At 42.6% G+C, this 17,784-nt stretch overlaps 1 protein-coding gene across 3 annotated transcripts in view; it reads left to right on the top strand.

Moving 5' to 3' along the window:
• Window positions 1–2,873: 2,873 nt before the first annotated feature.
• The window catches only part of CA8 (carbonic anhydrase 8), a 44,993-nt gene continuing 30,082 nt past the window's right edge, over window positions 2,874–17,784 (top strand). For all 3 annotated transcript variants that reach the window (XR_004427042.1, XM_033155289.1, XM_033155288.1), the window contains exons 1-3: window positions 2,874–3,052; window positions 5,672–5,863; window positions 9,424–9,548. Coding sequence is in view for 2 of the 3 variants with exons in the window: in XM_033155289.1 (XP_033011180.1) it covers window positions 2,977–3,052; window positions 5,672–5,863; window positions 9,424–9,548 (393 nt within the window). In the remaining variant the exon portion in view is untranslated. The remainder of the gene's footprint in view (window positions 3,053–5,671; window positions 5,864–9,423; window positions 9,549–17,784) is intronic.

Below are 17,784 nucleotides of genomic sequence, written 5' to 3'. Positions count from 1 at the left end.
TCTACTGACCCCCTGAGTCAATTAAGTGGAAGCCTCTGCACAGGGCTTCCACTGATTGAGCTTGTTTGGTTAATCCTGCTCCATATTGCTATTTCATACCCCTTGTTGTGTGTCATCCCCTTCCCTTGCTTTGTGTTACAAAGTTCTTGTTTCCTCTTTTGTTTTCCTTTTTGACTAAATATTTTAGAAAGTCTTTCAACTCTCTTGCCAAATTGAATTTTGTTGTAGCTGTAGCTTCCCCCCCCTCCCATAGTGTTCTTCAGATTTAGCATTGCCTTGTTAAACATGGAACTGAATCACTGCTTGTATATATGCATATTGGTAGGTCATCACACACACGATAAAGCAATGGATGCATCCTTCATATTTAATAGCCACCAGGGTTACTAACCTGAGTCTACTAACCAGCAGTCAAATAAAGAAAGCCTAGGGGTATGTAACAGTCTTCCTTACTAACAGATGCCCCCTTTTCCCCTTTAGAAGAGGAGCTTTGAGTGACTGGGATCATGTGGGTCAACGGAGGAAGAGTCACAACCATTTGTCTATTCCAAAACTTCCCCTAGTGCCTCCCTACCCTTTATGTTCAAAATGAGTGCTTTGTGCAGACAGTAACACTTCTGAAACATCTTGGCGGAGGAAAAAAAGGACAATTTGGAGAAGGGTGTTGAGATGATTAAACACTGTTTCCCTCACATAATTCCTCCACTCCCAACCATCTCCTCTCATAGCTGTGTTTCTTAAAAACAAGTAAAAGTGATAGGTATCTACTGTACATAAGTGTACACATTGTGTAACCCATGCTGGTGGGCAGTACAAGAAAATTTCTCCTGAGCTCTGGCCCAGAGACAACCTTGAATAAGCCATGTTACCTTTTTTATTATGGAAAACCCCTATTATATAAGGTATGCATTTCTGTTTTTGTTTTTTCTGAAAAGTTAACCTTTTCCCCAAGCTTTGTTTACAAAGCCTCACTGCCCTTGTGGCCATGTAGACTTATAGTTGGGCACATCCTTGTTTAAAGCAAATGTAGAAAGAGGAATAACCTTTTGGTCCCCAAAGGGTCAAATTTGATTCAGCACATTGACTCACTTCAGAGTCTTGCCCGTTGATCAAAGAACAAACAACAAAGGTCCTGCAAAAAGAAGCTTATGTTGACATTTCTGTTTCAGGGTTTGGTGTTCTTTGTCTTCTTCCTCTTTGCACCTTCCTCTAATAAAAATGTACAAGCACAAAATGTAGTTCATAATTTGTTCTCATGTTTCTGAGCACCTTCTGCAGCTGTGTATAATGTGGCTACAATTTTCACTGCCAAGATGCACGCTAAGGGAAACTTTGGAAGTCACTCAGGACACTATGCGTCACTGTTATGAAACGGCCATGTTGAAATCCATTTTTAAATGATGTTTGTGGCATGTGCAAAGAACTACAGGCAGGGCTTTTGGGAGGGTTCAGCTGGGCTTGTTCAGTACATCGGATTGTGTATGGCGAGCAATGTTGATCTGTTACACAATAGGTTGACTAATCAGTGGCTTCAAGATAGGCCAACTACCTGCTTAGCCTGATGTCAAGAGGCCCTACAGCACTATATTTTATTTACTGTTGCTACTAGGAACTTCTCCTAAATTTCCAGTTTGGTTCCAAGGCATGCACAGCCTAAGATATGGTTGTTAAGGTGTTTTCTTATAAAATTAACCCAGGAAGCCATCCTGCTCTCCACAGTGATAATTACAGGCTGGATGTTTAGGATAATTGGTACCTAAGTAAAGTCCTGTCAAATTGGACATGCATATGAGTGTGGCAATTGAGTTATAAAACAATGAGCATTTGTCTTGTTCATTCATCCTGATATGCTTGTAGGGCATTTACACATGTCTTCCCACTAGTCATTCATTCACCCCACACTTTTTAGTGCATTTCCCCCATCACTTTCCAAATTGCAAAAAGTCACATTTAAAAAAAAATATGAATTTGTTGCAGCAGGGTTTTAATCCGTTTTTATTACACAAACATAAACTTCAGATATGCACTTGGAACACCTCCCTCAAAACAATGAGAGTCTGGAATGCTTAGTAATAGCATTGTAGGGCATGAAAAAGAAGCAGTCTTCCTTTCTTAAAATGTGAGTGAGTCTTAATCAAGACAGATTGCTAGAGGCTCTCCAGCATACAGAGTAAACTTGCAACTCTTGAGTCATGTGGTCAGTGCTTTGGTCACTGTGCCCCGGGACTCTGCAACATATCTTTCACCAGCCTTTCCACATAGCAATACTTTGTTCTCTGAACAGATGCATTCTAACATGGGACAGTTCCTGCTCAAATGTTGTCAGCTTAGCTACAAGTCTAGACACAGCTGGGTGTATCATAGACACACACATCACAGTTCTCCAGTGAGTTGGTTTCAAACAGGGAAGTTGTGGCCCTTCAGATGTTGTTGGCTACAACTCTCATCCTCCCTCTCCATTGGCCATGCAAGCAGGGGCTGATTTGAGTTGAACTTCAACAACATTTGGGTCCTCACCCCTGTTTTGGAGGCTCCCAGAGGCAAACCATTCCCTTCACCTTGTAGAGCATCTATCTTTCTTCACAGCCTAATTGTTTGCCTTAAATGCCTGGATTTGATTGCTCCACCTGCCCATCCCTGTACTGTATTATATTTCATTAACCCATATCATGCACTGACTAATAATCCCATCACATTTCAGAATTCTCTAGAAACGTATACAAAAGTGACAGGGGCCAAACAAACATCAACCAAGCTTCCTGACTCTCCTATGTGTTTGTCACATGCAGTCATAGACGAGCTGTTCTCCAGTGCAAGTCTCCAGCTCCTGCTTTGCGCGCGCACACACACACACACACACACACACACAGAGAGAGAGAGAGCTTGGCTGCCTGCGGAGAACAGACTTCCGCAAGGCAGCCTCCCAGAGACAGCCAGAGTGCTCAGAGGAACGGAGCTGCTGGAGAGCGCCTGGGAATGGCTGACAGCTACATAGAGGAATCGGATCTCTTTCCTGAGAAAGGGGAGACTCTGGAGTGGGGTTATGAAGAAGGTAAGGAGGTTGGGGCTTGAAGCTGTGAGCTGCTAGGTGGGCTGAGCAAGTGATGCATTTTCATTGTGTGGCTGAGTGTGCGTGTGAGAGAGAGAAAACTTAAATATAAAGTTCACATTTACTCTTGCCATCAATATGTTTTGGAAATACTGTTTGAAGATCAGGTGTCATTTTAGCACATCAAAAAAGGTGTGTGTGTGTGTGTGCGTGCAAACTATTGGGTTAAGAAAAGCATGTTATTTAATTTTAGGTTAAAAAAAAACACCAACCAACACAAAACACAGAAACTCTAGAACTGTTTCAGCAGTAAGCCGTTCTTTTTCCGAAGGCAAAGTTGCAGCATTTCCACAAGTAAGTTGTGCATTCCCTTGCTGTGTTTGAAACTCAAACACTGTAGCTCTGACAGCGCCACTGGCTGTACACACAAAAAACTGGATTGCTTTTGTTGCTTTTTTACTGTCCAGTGAGCACAGACTGAGGGAAATCAAAAGGGATTTCTAATCTCCTCTCACATTTGATAATCCAAGCTGAATTTAATAACATGGCTACAGAAATGTTTATGGCTAGGACTCACAAATGGCAGCAATGTGTAAACGAAGCACATAGTCACAGTTGTATATGAGTTGTGGAAATGATGGTCTTGTGACAAAAGGCTAAGGAAAACAAAAATTGCTGGTTAGATGTGTTAGCCCACTAGCGGGGGATCCTAAAAGTTAGCAGCTGGGTAATACCTCTTTATTAAAGCCAACCAAACCTTCACGAAGTAGTGGGTGAACTTTCAAGCTTATGGAGTGTGTGTGTGTGTGGCTGGGGGGGGAGCTATTACCCGCAATGTTGCTTGGATATGGTGAAAAGACCCAAGTCTACATTTTCTATGATGAAGTGAAGATATTATGAAAACTTAATGAGATTAGATTGTGTTAAGCGAAATCAAGATCTTGGGTGCAAGCATAGTATGACATTTTCTTCAATCTGAAGAAGCATTCTGGTGAACACAGATACTTGCTTATTTTCTTCATGATGTTTTATTTGAAACTGATTTTTTCTTAGCAAAGTTTTTCTTCAAAACCAGAACTTGGTTTCCATGATTTGGGCTTAACTGAATCAGATGCTGGTTGAAAACACATTGCTGTCCAGTTCAGATGAGTCCATCTGAACGCATTGCTGTCCAGTTCATGGCAAGCATTTTACATTTGCTTCTTGGAATATAGAAATGTTAATTTTTTAAATCAAATATATTTTGTCTCCTAATGAAACTTCTTTGGCATGTCTCACAGCCACCTGGACCAAATTAACTGTGCCCTTTCATTTAATGTGCATGTTTTAAAGAATATGAACTGCAGGAGCTGGGTTGGGCTGGGGGATGATAAATATCAGGACTGCAGTTGATAGGTAGGGGAGAATAACCTGATGAAAATTGCTCTTTGAAGTTTCTGTTTTCATGGCAAATGTAAATTTCCTCCTAATGCAAACAGCAGCTTTCAATGAGTGTTTTCCCCTCAGGACTGCAGCAGGGGAGGAGAGGGTTAAAACCCACCTCCCTATCTGCTGTGGATCTTATTACTTTTAGCACCCTAACAGTTTTAAAATGTAGGCACAGTAGGTGTAAAGATTCACTTAACTAGCAGTGGCTAGGGTGGTGTTGCAGAACCACCCTCCTAACACTGTCATTACTGCCATTTATTTGGATGATGCGGGGAGGCAGGGGACAAGGTTTCACTGGTCATATCAGGGCTGTGTTGGCACTGATGGAGTCAATCCTGCACTCCTGCAAATGTGCCCACACAGCTCCAAATGCCACCACTGCCCTACCCCACCCATGACACTAGGGTCAGGAAGCCAACAGCACTCCCCACTATGAGGACCGATTCTGCATTTATATATGTAGGTAAAGTTAAAGGACCCCTGACAGTTAAGTCCAGTCGCAAACGACTTTGGAGTTGCGGTGCTCATCTTGCTTTACTGGCCGAGGGAGCCAGAGTTTGTCCGCAGACAGTTTTTACGGGTCATGTTTCCAGCATGACTAAGCTGCTTCTGGCACAACGGAGCACCAAAACCAGAGCAGAGCACGGAAACGGCGTTTACCTTCCCGCTGAAGCAGTACCTATTTATCTACTTGCACTTTTTGGCGTGCTTTCAAACTGCCAGGTTGGCAGGAGCTGGGACCGAGCAACGGGCGCTCACCCTGTCAGAGGGATTCAAACCACCGACCTTCCAATTGGCAAGCCCTAGTCTCAGTGGTTTAGACCACAGCGCCACCCGCGTGGTCATATATAGTGTGGCCCTATTTTGTACTTTGGACATCTAGAACAGGCACCCCAACCTGCAGCCCTCCAGATGTTTTGGCCTACAACTCCCATGATCCCTAGCTAACAGGACCAGTGGTCAGGGATGATGGGAATTGTATTCCAAAATATTTGGAGGGCCAAATGTTGGGGGCGCCTGATCTAGAAGGAACAGGATGATTTGGGTGAATCCTTTTAAGAGTTTTGAGAAACTTGCATCAGCATAAGGAAGTAGACAGAATATATTTTAGGGCTCTTGCAGCTCATGATTCAAACAGCATACAGAAATACTTAAATATTTAATTTCAAACAAGTATATTTTCTTTTGTCCTAGGAGTTGAGTGGGGATTAGTCTTTCCTGATGCTAATGGAGAATACCAGTCTCCTATTAACCTGAATTCAAGAGAAGCAAAATTTGACCCCTTGCTGTTGGAAGTATGCTTATCACCAAACTATGTTGTGTGCCGTGACTGTGAGGTCATCAATGATGGACACTCGGTTCAGATCCTCTTAAAGTCCAAATCAGGTATGCTTTCCTATTCTTTATTGTTTGCCTTGGGATATGTCCAAACCATCATTGCTGTCACATTTTTAAATTACCTTATCATTATCAACAACAAAAAGCAGACAAAACAAAATAAAATAAAAAATTCCTTCCAGTAGCACCTTAGAGACCAACTAAGTTTGTTCTTGTTCTCTAAGTTGGTCTCTAAGGTGCTACTGGAAGGAATTTTTTATTTTATTTTGTTTTGACTATGGCAGACCAACACAGCTACCTACCTGTAAAAAGCAGACAGTTTCACACACATTAGCTCAATATTCTCACAAGCACCCTGTAAGGTCAGTGTTATTATCCCCATATTACAGGTGTGAAGACTGAGGCTGAGAATGGCTTGCCTAAGGCCACCTAGCAAGTCTATGACTGAGGTGAGCATTGAACAAGGGACTGACTGACATGCTTCACACTCTTAGCTACTTCAGACTCCCGTTTCATTTCATTCCCCCCCCCTTCATTGTGCAAATCATAAACCCCAGACATACCCTTCTTTTTTCTTTATTGAAAAACTCTCAGAGAAAACTCTGTGGATGCTTGTTTGTAACATAAAAATGGTCAGATAAAAGTCATAAGACTGCAAAGTAGGTCCCAGAAGCGTTCAAGCAAGGAGTGCAATGCTTCAAGCATATGTGTTTTCAGCCACTTTCTGGATGCCTTCCTCTGGTTCAGACACATAAAATAGGGAGAAATAATGCTAGAATTGGCTTCTAACCAACAGAATAATCTGTAACAGTGATAGAAACTGGCTTGACAAAAATGGGCAACACTTAAGATGCCCTCTCCATATTGTGTTTGAGTGCAGGCGTCCCATCCCCAAATTTAAAACTGTCTTTATGGTTTTTTTGACTTCTGTTACAAAGAGAATTCTCCAACTTGCCCCTGTATGCTGACATACGACACCAGCATCAAGAGTTAGCAATAGGAAGAAAGCCTTTTATTTATCATATTTTTGGCAGTCTCTAAATGCTACGAAGCAGCTGGGAGACCACAAGGAAAGTTCTCACTATGTCTCTAGCTGGCTGGTCAGCAGGAAATACTTGTCTATGGACCCCATACCGGATGCTTGCAACTCTTAGGTTGGGAAGAACACAGGAAGGTGGCTCAGTCCTTTGCTCTATCTAGCTCAGTATTGTCTACACTTACCAGAAGCAGTTATCCAGATTTTCAGGCAGGGGGGGCATTCAAGGATTGAACCCAATACCTTCTGCAGGCAAAACAGATGCTCTACCTACTGCTGAGCTATGGCCCTTGCCCACTTGCAGTCCCTACCTGCAGGCTCACAATTGAATAGACATGATACCAAGGGGGAAAGGAATGGGAGGGAAGAGGAAAACCTTTGGTGCAGCTGCTCCTTCAGTGGCCAATGGATAAAGCCAGTTCAGTCTCTCTTCCCTTTGCCAATTTTCTTCCTGAGAGGCAGAGGGTGCTGATGTTACAAGAGCCCTTTATCCAGCAGTTGAAAGCCTTTTTCTTCCTGCTATTGCTGGTGGGGGTATTTGAGGGAGGCTCCCTTTCTGGTGCTCTTCTTGCAGGCCATGTCCAAACTGGAGAGAAGCATCTATCTTGTATGGGAAAATATATTCAAATTCAGGGCAGAATGCACATCTTCAGGGATGCACATATATTCCCCACCTCCCAGCAATATTATCTGGAAGCATAGCGGATCCTCCTTCTCTTACCTTATGTGGAAAATGTCTAAAGTGGTCCATGGTATTTCAATATCAGGAAGAGGGCTTTTAAAATCACTTAACTTTTTCACTGCTGCTAGTATCTCATGGGGAAAAACCTAACATTTCAGACATATTCCCCACTGAAAATGTCCTTACTGCACCTCTAGAACTGATCATTCATGTATATATCTACTTTTTCAGCAGAGAGCAAACCATGAATAGATAACATGGGTAGAGTTAACTTTTAATAGCAAAAGAGATGTGTTATATGGTTAAAGGTGGAAATGTGCGTATTCTGCCTAGATATTCTATGCATGTTCTGGAGGAGTAGCCTTATTACAGTGAAGCACATGAAGAGTCTTATAGCACCTAAAAGACTATCTGATTTGCTGCAACATAAGTATTTGACAATGAAAGCCAGTATTCAGCAGTTCCTGCTGCAACAAACGGGTTAGTCTTTGAGGTGCTATAGAACTTCCTTTACCAGTTTGGAATTTTGCATTCAGTTTTCAAAGGGAGAAAGAACTATGAAGAGGAAGCTGACTGTCAGCCTTAAAGGGAGCACTTTTATATACAGGATCCAAGACAGTCTTGTGTTTTGCCGCAGACTCTGCCGGTTTCTGTAACCAGGGGAACACAGGATCACTAATTGCTCATGTAATGGCTTTTCTATAGACCATCCTCTGAGTCCCAGCCTTGAATCTACCGGAAGCCGTCCTGGAAGAAGTGCTTCTAACATGGGACTCATAAAATACCCATTAGAACTGAGAGAAGTTCTTCATAGCCCTATCCTTACTGAGTCTACAGGCATGTGACAAAATAATGTCTTTTGAAAAGTCAGCCTTGGGAGATCTTCCTTACTTTCTCTGCTCTGAAAGTACTGAATCAACTCTCTGCAGACCATTGTGATTACTTTTACGTTATCATCCATTCGTATCCCTTCCTTCTGCATATCTCATTACAATCTGTGTCAGTCAAACCTGGGTCACTTTGGTGCTTTTATGTAGACATATTAAAAAAAAACACCCATGGTGTCCTTGGCAATATTCCAAATATATAATGCTGTGACTTGTAGATCCAGGCCATATCACTGTAGATCATTCACTCAGTGTTCTAGTTCTTGTAGAAATTATATGCAGATATATATTATGATTTTCTTCTTCTGGGCTCTGACAGTTGGATATCCTGGGTTTGTGAAAGATTAGAAAGTTTATACTTTTTTTATAAGCTAGGCCATAGAATAATAGACAGTTTATTTCATGCATAAGATGATATTGCTGAGGATTCAAGCTTATATTATCTATGTCTGTCAGTTACGACAAGCTGTTAGCTTGTTAGCCATTATGGGCCCAATTCAGGTGAGCATGGATGCAACACCCATGTTCAGGGGGACACTGCCAGGCTCAATAGACACGTTTTCTCCAGACATGCTGGATGGGGAAAACAGGGCTCCATTAATCTCTTTAATGCATACAGGTGCTGTGCCTGCACTTGACTAGACTGGGCCCGTATATGACTAAAATGGTTGAGAATTTGTTTTTTTTTAACCCTCACAACAAACATAAGTTACATTGTATGCACAGAACTCCACCAGCTTGTAAAGATGCAGGCCTGATGCGTGTACACATTCACGCCTAGAAGGGATAAATACAGACCAGCAAATTTATCTTCATGAAAACTGCTCTGCCTCATCAAATTAAGAACGCAACAAGAAGTGTGCAGCCGTGGAGCACAGTTTGTCACATATGACCTCTCTCTCATTCTCACTAAATGGAAGAACTATTGTTCTGTTGGCTGAGAAAGTCTTCAGAAAATGGTAGGCTATGAATGTCACCTGCTATTATTTGTGTTCTTTTGCAGTGTTAGCAGGAGGACCCTTGCCTCGGGGGCATGAATTTGAACTGCACGATGTCCGGTTTCATTGGGGGAGAGAAAATCAGCGTGGCTCTGAACACACTGTAAATTTCAAAGCTTTTCCCATGGAGGTAAGAGTGGTCTTGCCCTTATCTAGCCTTACACTTTTCCTGTGAATTTGAAACCAATGTCTAAAAACCTGTTGGTTTGATTTTAACCCGGCAGCTTATTGATTTATAGTCACATTTAAAGGCTGTCATCTTAAGTATGCATTGGGAACTTATAATTAACATGTATAGCATTGTGCCTCTGGTGCAAATTCTACTGCATGATTAATTGGTCATAAAGTTAACCTTCAGAACTATTAACTTCTGCATTAATAACATTCTAACAACCTCTGCTAAACTTAGCATTTCCTTGACTACTAGCTGGAACATGGGCAGAGGCACACCTGGCTTCCTTTTTATTATTATTGACAAATAAATGTAAACCAAGCCAAAATCATCAATGGATTTGTTCATAACCAGCAAGTTCTTGAATGGTACTGATCCACAGTGGGTTTCCAGTTTTTAGTGAAATGCAACTTTTAAAAACAGGTATAGGGTTACTGCAGTCCACAGTATGAGCCATGTGCGGTAGTCCAACTTCATGTGTGCATTTACAGTGCTAGTTGGCGATATTAAAGTGTTTCCTCATGCTATGCAGTTAATCTTTTTATATTATAAAAGCTCTTTCAGTGCATATTTGTTTGGCTTTAAATATTTTCATGCTATTTATCTTAATCCCCTTAGAAGCTTGAAAACAAATTTCCTTGCCATTTTAATTCTTTGTGGGATTTGTTACGAAGCACTGAGCTGCTGCGATAAAGGCTTGTTTTTAAGTACTATGCCAAAAGGATTTTGGGCCCACTTCAGACATTAGCTCTGCTCTGTCACTAAAAGGGAAACATTAAAACAGCTGAGAATCTGCACAAAACCTCAAGCAGTTAATTGAGAAAATTAAAAGTGGGAAGGGCCAGTTCTGTTCCTTTAGAATGTCAGGAATTTCATCGTCATTTGTTCTGAAAATGAGCATAAATCACAGTGCAGAGGTCTACTCAGGTGTAAATCCCATTGAGGTCTAGGTAAGTGTGCCTATTCAGAAGTAAGTCTTATTAAATTCAGCAATGCTTACTTCCAGGTATGTGGAGTTAAGATCACATCCTTGATGTACGAACTCCCTGGGAATGCCCTTCCACCAGATGTCCGCCCTGTGGAATGCCCTCAGGGCCGTCTTAAAGGGATTGGCCGCCGTGGCGCGACGATCCCTTGGCGCCCCCGCCGTGCCGCCTCTCCGCCCGCCTCCCTCCCGTGCTGGCTGCCCCTCGGGAGGGGGGTGGGTGAGCGGGGGATGAGGGGCGTGGCGCTGGAGCGGCGTGGGGCTTTGCGTGCCCTTCCCAGTGCTCCAGCTGGGGCACCGGAGGGCGGCCGGCTTGCAGCTCGCCCGCCGGCACGCGAGTGCCCGCCCGCCCGTGGGGGTGGGGGCGGGTTGGGGAGGGAGCGCCTAGTATGCCGGTGGGCTCGCGGGGGTGCCCCTGGGGGCCCCGGCGCCCTGGCGCACAGCACCACCCAGCCCCTATGACAAGACGGCCCTGAATGCCCTTCCACCAGATGTCAAAGAGAACAACAACTACCAAACTTTTAGAAGACATCTGAAGGCAGCCCTGTTTAGGGAAGCTTTTAATGTTTAATATATTATTGCATTTTAATATTTTGTTGGAAGCCAACCAGAGTGGCTGGGGAAACCCAACCAGATGGGTGGGGTATGTATAAATAAATAAATAAATAAATAAAATTATTAGAGCAGGAAAAAGTCAGTAGGGATGAATAATCACCCCTGCCTCCTCCTTCTCCCCTGAAAATCATTCCTTTCCATACAAAATAGCTCCCATGGTTTAAAAGCAAGCATTTGAATGTAACCACTAGTTTGGCTCTATGTGTATGTTGGGTTGCTGCTCCCAACCAGATCCTATGCATCTGGTTATTAATATGGAAACAATTCTCATGGAACATCTCCCTCATAAAACCTGGGACCAATTTACCTAAGGAACCACCTTGCCTCATCAATCCCTGCCCAGTAACTCCAGTCCTCAGATGGGGCATTGCTGAAAGTGTCACATGTCCCAATGGTATGCTTAGTATATACTAGAAACTGGGCATTTAATGTTGCAGCTGCAGCCCTCTGCAATCAATTCATATCTGAAAATAGCCTCAATGCCAACTTCCTCCAACTATTATTCCCAGTTTAGTCGCAGTCTGAGGAGGGCCTGTTGAAGTTTGCTGGTTTTCATAAAGATCACACAAATGAAATAAGCCTGCCTCTCACCCCCACTTTTGAAAATCAAAAGCCCTGTCCTGATTTTTAAAAAGTAGGATGAAATTCCAGTGGGATCAGTGGGAGAGGATGCTATTTCTTTTGGCCCAAACATTATGAATCTTGCGGAGCACATGAGATCTTGCCTCAAATTGGCGGTGATGCTGATGCTGCTTCTCAACTGGTGGTGGAGGTGGCAGGGCTGGCAGTGCAGGCCGCAGTGGCAAGATGGCATTTCCCGTTTCGGCTCAAGTGGTGAAACAGGATGCCCTGCTGATCTCAATGGGCACCAGCCCCCATTGCCTAATAATATGAAAGAAGAAACATGCCCTTTAAAAACTGCATGCATAAGGTGGAGTAACACGATTGGCTTTGGAGCTCTGCAACCTATATACACAGATGAAACTGCATGTTATCATCACCCACCCCTGGGTGTATACAGTAAATATACTCATAATATACATGTAGGTGTGTACTCAGTAATTTCATAACTTGTGAACCTCAGGTCTTCATGTATCTCTGTCTCCTCTACTTGTACAAAAAATAAAAAGAACATTAACTTAATTTACAGAATTATAGGCCCTAAAATTCCTAGCTAATATAGCATAATGTTAAAATACATTTCTAAAATACCCCCCCCCCCGCGCTTCGAAACCTGGAATATATTTTAAAGATTGACAATGAATAATCTGGATAAAGTTTTAAGGAGAAAGCTAATCATGTGGTACAAAAAGAGATTTAGCTAAATCTGTGAACAGCTTTAAGACGGGAATCACAAGCTTTAGCTACTGAATGATGCTGAATATCTAAATCTACTGACTCCAATGGAGCAAATGACAAAAGATTCTAGCTTTGCACATTCACTTGCTTTTTCATTTTAGTTTCTGCCAGAAAGCTTCAGAATACCAAAAATATATCCGTATAGAAACATTGAGAAGAATGTTATCATTATTTTTTTCCAAAACTTGGAGGAGCTCAATACTGCCAAGTTCCATGTTATTTTTTTAAATGAGAATAAAATAACATCCTGTATCTTTAAGTGAAACAATGTAATTTCATTCCTCCTGCATATCTGGGAAACTGGTACTCAAAGTTAGGACATTTTGGTTCATGGTTTAACAGATTACCGGTAGCTAACAAGAGGTTTCTAGTATGACCTCTGGAAACTGACGTGCTCAAAATTAATTATTGCATTGTCTATTGACCAAATCTCCTTATGCAATTCAGAAGTTGTTCTTGGATGTCTTTGTTAACGTTCAGTAAAATATTCACGAAAATGCTCTGGACAGCTGCAGCCAGGCATGGTAGACCAGGGGTGTTCGTTGTTCAGTCATTCAGTCGTGTCCGACTCTTCGTGACCCCATGGACCAGAGCACGCCAGGCACGCCTATCCTTCACTGCCTCTCGCAGTTTGGCCAAACTCATGTTAGTAGCTTTGAGAACACTGTCCAACCATCTCATCCTCTGTCGTCCCCTTCTCCTTGTGCCCTCCATCTTTCCCAACATCAGGGTCTTTTCCAGGGAGTCTTCTCTTCTCATGAGGTGGCCAAAGTACTGGAGCCTCAACTTCAGGATCTGTCCTTCTAGTGAGCACTCAGGGCTGATTTCTTTGAGAATGGATAGGTTTGATCTTCTTGCAGTCCATGGGACTCTCAAGAGTCTCCTCCAGCACCATAATTCAAAAGCATCAATTCTTCGGCGATCAGCCTTCTTGATGGTCCAGCTCTCACTTCCGTACATTACTACTGGGAAAACCATAGCTTTAACTATACGGACCTTTGTTGGCAAGGTGATGTCTTTGCTTTTTAAGATGCTGTCTAGGTTTGTCATTGCTTTTCTCCCAAGAAGCAGGCGTCTTCTAATTTCGTGACTGCTGTCACCATCTGCAGTGATCATGGAACCCAAGAAAGTGAAATCTCTCACTGCCTCCATTTCTTCCCCTTCTATTTGCCAGGAGGTGATGGGACCAGTGGCCATGATCTTAGTTTTTTTGATGTTGAGCTTCAGACCATATTTTGCGCTCTCCTCTTTCACCCTCATTAAAAGGTTCTTTAATTCCTCCTCACTTTCTGCCATCAAGGTAGTGTCATCAGCATATCTGAGGTTTTTGATATTTTTTCCGGCAATCTTAATTCCGGAAAAGACCAGGGGTAGGCTGAAGGTAGATTGAAATTTCCTGGTAGACCTCTGGATGACTTGCAGTAGATAGCCAAGGGTATCTGCTTCCCAGTTGCGTACTCATAGCCACAACTAAAAGAGCTCAGCCCTCCCCCACAAAAAAATAGCATGCTGAGAAAGAATGCTTTACTCCTTTGCCCCACCATGGTCCCAATCAAAACTAGGACCCCCGGTGCCTGCTAGTTGCTCCAGGAGGAAAGCTTCCATTCAATGAAAGCTTCCTGCCTGGAAAAACAGCAAAAGCTTGGTGTCCAAATTCAGATTAGAACTGGGTGGGGGGCAAAGGGTTAAAGCTCCTCTCATCCCCAGGCCATTGTCCCTTTCCCATCCCACCCTCCACCCGATGTTGAATAAAGTCGCTAATGTAAGGTCTCATGACACACTTAATACCCCACCTTGTTTGACCCATAGAGTCACTAGTAGCAGAGTGCAAGAGCAGATGTTTCACAGTCTTATGTTCACAGTTGTTAAATGCATTCAATGTTTTCCTAGTAGCAGAGTGTAGAGAATGGTAGACTTTGTATGCTTTATAAAATTGAAGTCTTATCCTTAACCTTCTGTCACAGAATGAAAAGTGTGTGTGTGTGTGTGTGTGGGAAGCAGTTGATACCACCTTTCAATACAAAGAAGAGGCATGAGAGCATAGCAGTTATTTTATTATCTCTTGATAAGGTCTTCAGAATATTGGGTTTGTTTGATCAGGTTTTATTTGATGCAAGTGGTACATTCACAGGGCCTGAGATGGACTTTGGTTTCAGGTAATTGAGTAATGAGGGTACTGAATACTGCAGCTGCTAATTAACTAAGACATATTAACGACACATATTACTTGCAGATAGAACACTTAACAGCTTGGCACTGCACTGCTGTCAGGGGCTGACCTGGGACATGTTAAAAAACTGGTCTCCTTTCCTGGGAAATGTTGCAGGAAAAGCTAGGGTGGCCTCAAAAGCTAGCTAAGTCATTGTCCAAAGAAGAGGACAAGGAGTACACAGATATGTACAACATGCGTATATGCTAATTTATTTGCATTGATGCTAATTTAAAACACTTCAAATAATATTTTAAATAGCATAGTGAAAAAGGCCATGAATTAGGGACCCACCTGCACTATATATTTAAAGCAGTATCATACCACTCAAACCCTATGGAAGTAAGCAGATCACAGAAGAGCTGAAAGTGAAAAGACGTATCATTTTAAGGCTCCAGGTTCTCCATATCTTCCAGAGCTATTTCCTTCCATAGATATAGACAGATGCTGCAAACCTACAGAGGCACACAGAACAAACAACAGATCCTTCTGACTGCTCCTACTGGCCTACGGCTACTTTTGAAACAATAACATTAGAATTTTGATCGGAAGTGGTGTGTTTTTCTTTCAATCTGTTCTGCACATAAATTTAAGACGAGAGAGTGAGAGTCATGGAATTTCAATTTAGCACAACAATATTGCCACAGCCAGCCTGCTGAAATAGTACAGGCAGGGAACTGCAGAACAGAGATTTATGGCGGTACCCTCACTGCCCCTCTTTCCCCTCTTCTCAACTTTTTGTGGCACTTCGGATTTCTAAGCAAAACCAGAATAAAAGGGTTTGTGTGTAGGGATTAAAAGGGGTTTGTGGGTGAATGAGTCATCTATCCTTCCTTCCTCCAAGTCAAGGCAGCAGGGCAACAGGGATATGTGAATGCAGCTGAAGTGTGCAGACTGGCATGAAAGCACAACCTCACTGTGCTGCACATTCAAAGAGGAAGCCTTCGGTGGTTGGCTGCCCTTCCAGAGGGACTGATTGTTACGAGTAGGCTTCATATCCTATCGCCATGCTCAGTGTTATTCCTCTTACATTAGCCGAGGCAGCAATGGGTCTGAAGATAAAGAAAGCAGATGTGTGTAGCTTCTCATAAGAAGCCACACGGTTTCTGATTGCCTTCCAGAAGTGGATAAGGTGACATGAGACGTTTCATGCTTTGCTGAAAATTAACAGTGTGCTACAAAAGTAGCCGGAACAGATCTACCCCAGGGTGCTTTATTCATTAGACCATGCTGCCTAAGTCAAAAGCACGGTCTCTAATCTCATATTCATGAAAAATAAAATTCCCTCCTGCCACATAGTATGCTAGGCTGAAAATGCCTTTCCAGCATTACATGGAAGTCCCATTAGGTGTGTGCTGTACAAATTAAGCTAATCCACCCTCAGGAAGTGGGAGCCGAGGAAAGGAAACAGATCTTAGGTAGTGCCAAAGACCCAAGACTCTGGAAACCTGTTCCCTGACAGGGTGTCTAGCCTGGACTAGCCTGGACTAGCATAAAACAGTTTACCATATTAAATCTCTGCCCTTGTGGGAAGTTCTTCTGATAAAGAACTTTTCCTGAAATGTTAAGAAGAGCAAATGGATCAGGTCAGTTTATTTCTTGAAATCTTTTGAATTTCAGGCAAGCATTCTGTCTGACCATTTGCTACAAATTCACAACAAATCTTCACTTCATTGCCTGTAAAACTGTTGCAGCTGCTCTGTGGATAGGAATGGTGTAAAATCTGTGTTCTGTGTGGTGCTTAATGCCCCATTCAATTAAGCACGAAATAATTCCAGTGGTCTCTGAGATTTCCATATCATTAACTATTCATCGTTTCCCCAAAACCAATGTTCTGAACAAACACTGATTTGGCACTATCCCATCAACAAATCCATTCTCTCAAACTGGCTATTTCTCCTGTTCAGAGCTTTCCTGCTTTTGCCCACTTTATCATTCCAGACATATAATCAGCTTCATCTCACCGAGTTGCTGCTATGTTTACTGCAATAACATTTTGCTGTTAGTTTGAGGCTTGTCTATTGTATTTGCTTGCTATCTCTCATTTCAAGTTGTAAGCTCACTCATGCCTGGCATTTCTGGGTGTGCGCTGCTATCTTTCATAATTCGGCATGTCATGGGCTTAGATCATTATACACGGCTGGGCTTACTTGTCAAGGGGATTTACTCCCAGGTAAGTGGGTATATAGAATTGCAGCCTAAACAGAGTGATCTTTAGCAGGATTTCTTTGTAAGTCCTTTGAAAATTGATAGCTTTTATATTCAATGGGGATCCTTTTCCTGCAAAGCTTTCAGTGAGTCGGGAGGCTGAGAACTTGTGGTTGGGCTCAGCCTTCCTGCTTCTTTAAGGCAATTATTGGAAAGGGTTTTTGTGGGAGGGGATGGCAGGAACCTAGGGGCCACCCCCCTCCCCTTACTGCATAGCTGGCACTGAAGAGGAACTGGCTGTGAAGCAAGCTGCTCAGTCAGTCCCAAACTTGTGAGACACTGTATATGCATCTGGTTTATTGTAATGTTTAACTTTTTGTGAGCTGTCCTGGGAGGCAAAGTATAAATAAACTGAAGTAAGCACATAAATAATAAAATGTATAGCTCTGAGCATGAGCCCCAAAGTGCTGCAGGCTGGCAGGACTGACTGCACGGTAAGCTAGCCATCTACCTGAGTGTAGAGTCTTATCAGAGTTACTTGATCCATCTCTAAGGATGGGGGGAGAAAGTGAAGCACACTGTCTTTCTTCGCCATCAATACTTTTAACTGTTTCTAATATTCTGTTCTTATGGGAAGGCTTTGTTCATGTGCATTCCTCATGACAGTTTGGGAGAAGGTTTGTATATCCTTTAAATATATATATATGAACAATTTTTTGTTCATACCTAGCAACTTTTCAAAGGGCTCCTCCATGCTGGTGGTTTAATTTTTTGCGGGGTGTGTGTGAGAGTGAATTTGGCAACATGTCATTGATGTGCTAATGGTGCATTAATGGTGGGATTATACTGGACCGTCCACACATCATTCCGTTAAATTG

The sequence above is a fragment of the Lacerta agilis genome, chromosome 7 (assembly GCF_009819535.1).
Source record: "Lacerta agilis isolate rLacAgi1 chromosome 7, rLacAgi1.pri, whole genome shotgun sequence".
In the NCBI taxonomy this organism is placed as follows: Eukaryota; Metazoa; Chordata; class Lepidosauria; order Squamata; family Lacertidae; genus Lacerta; species Lacerta agilis.
Note: the sequence above shows the minus strand (reverse complement) of the source record. Positions and strands in the feature narration are given on the sequence as shown.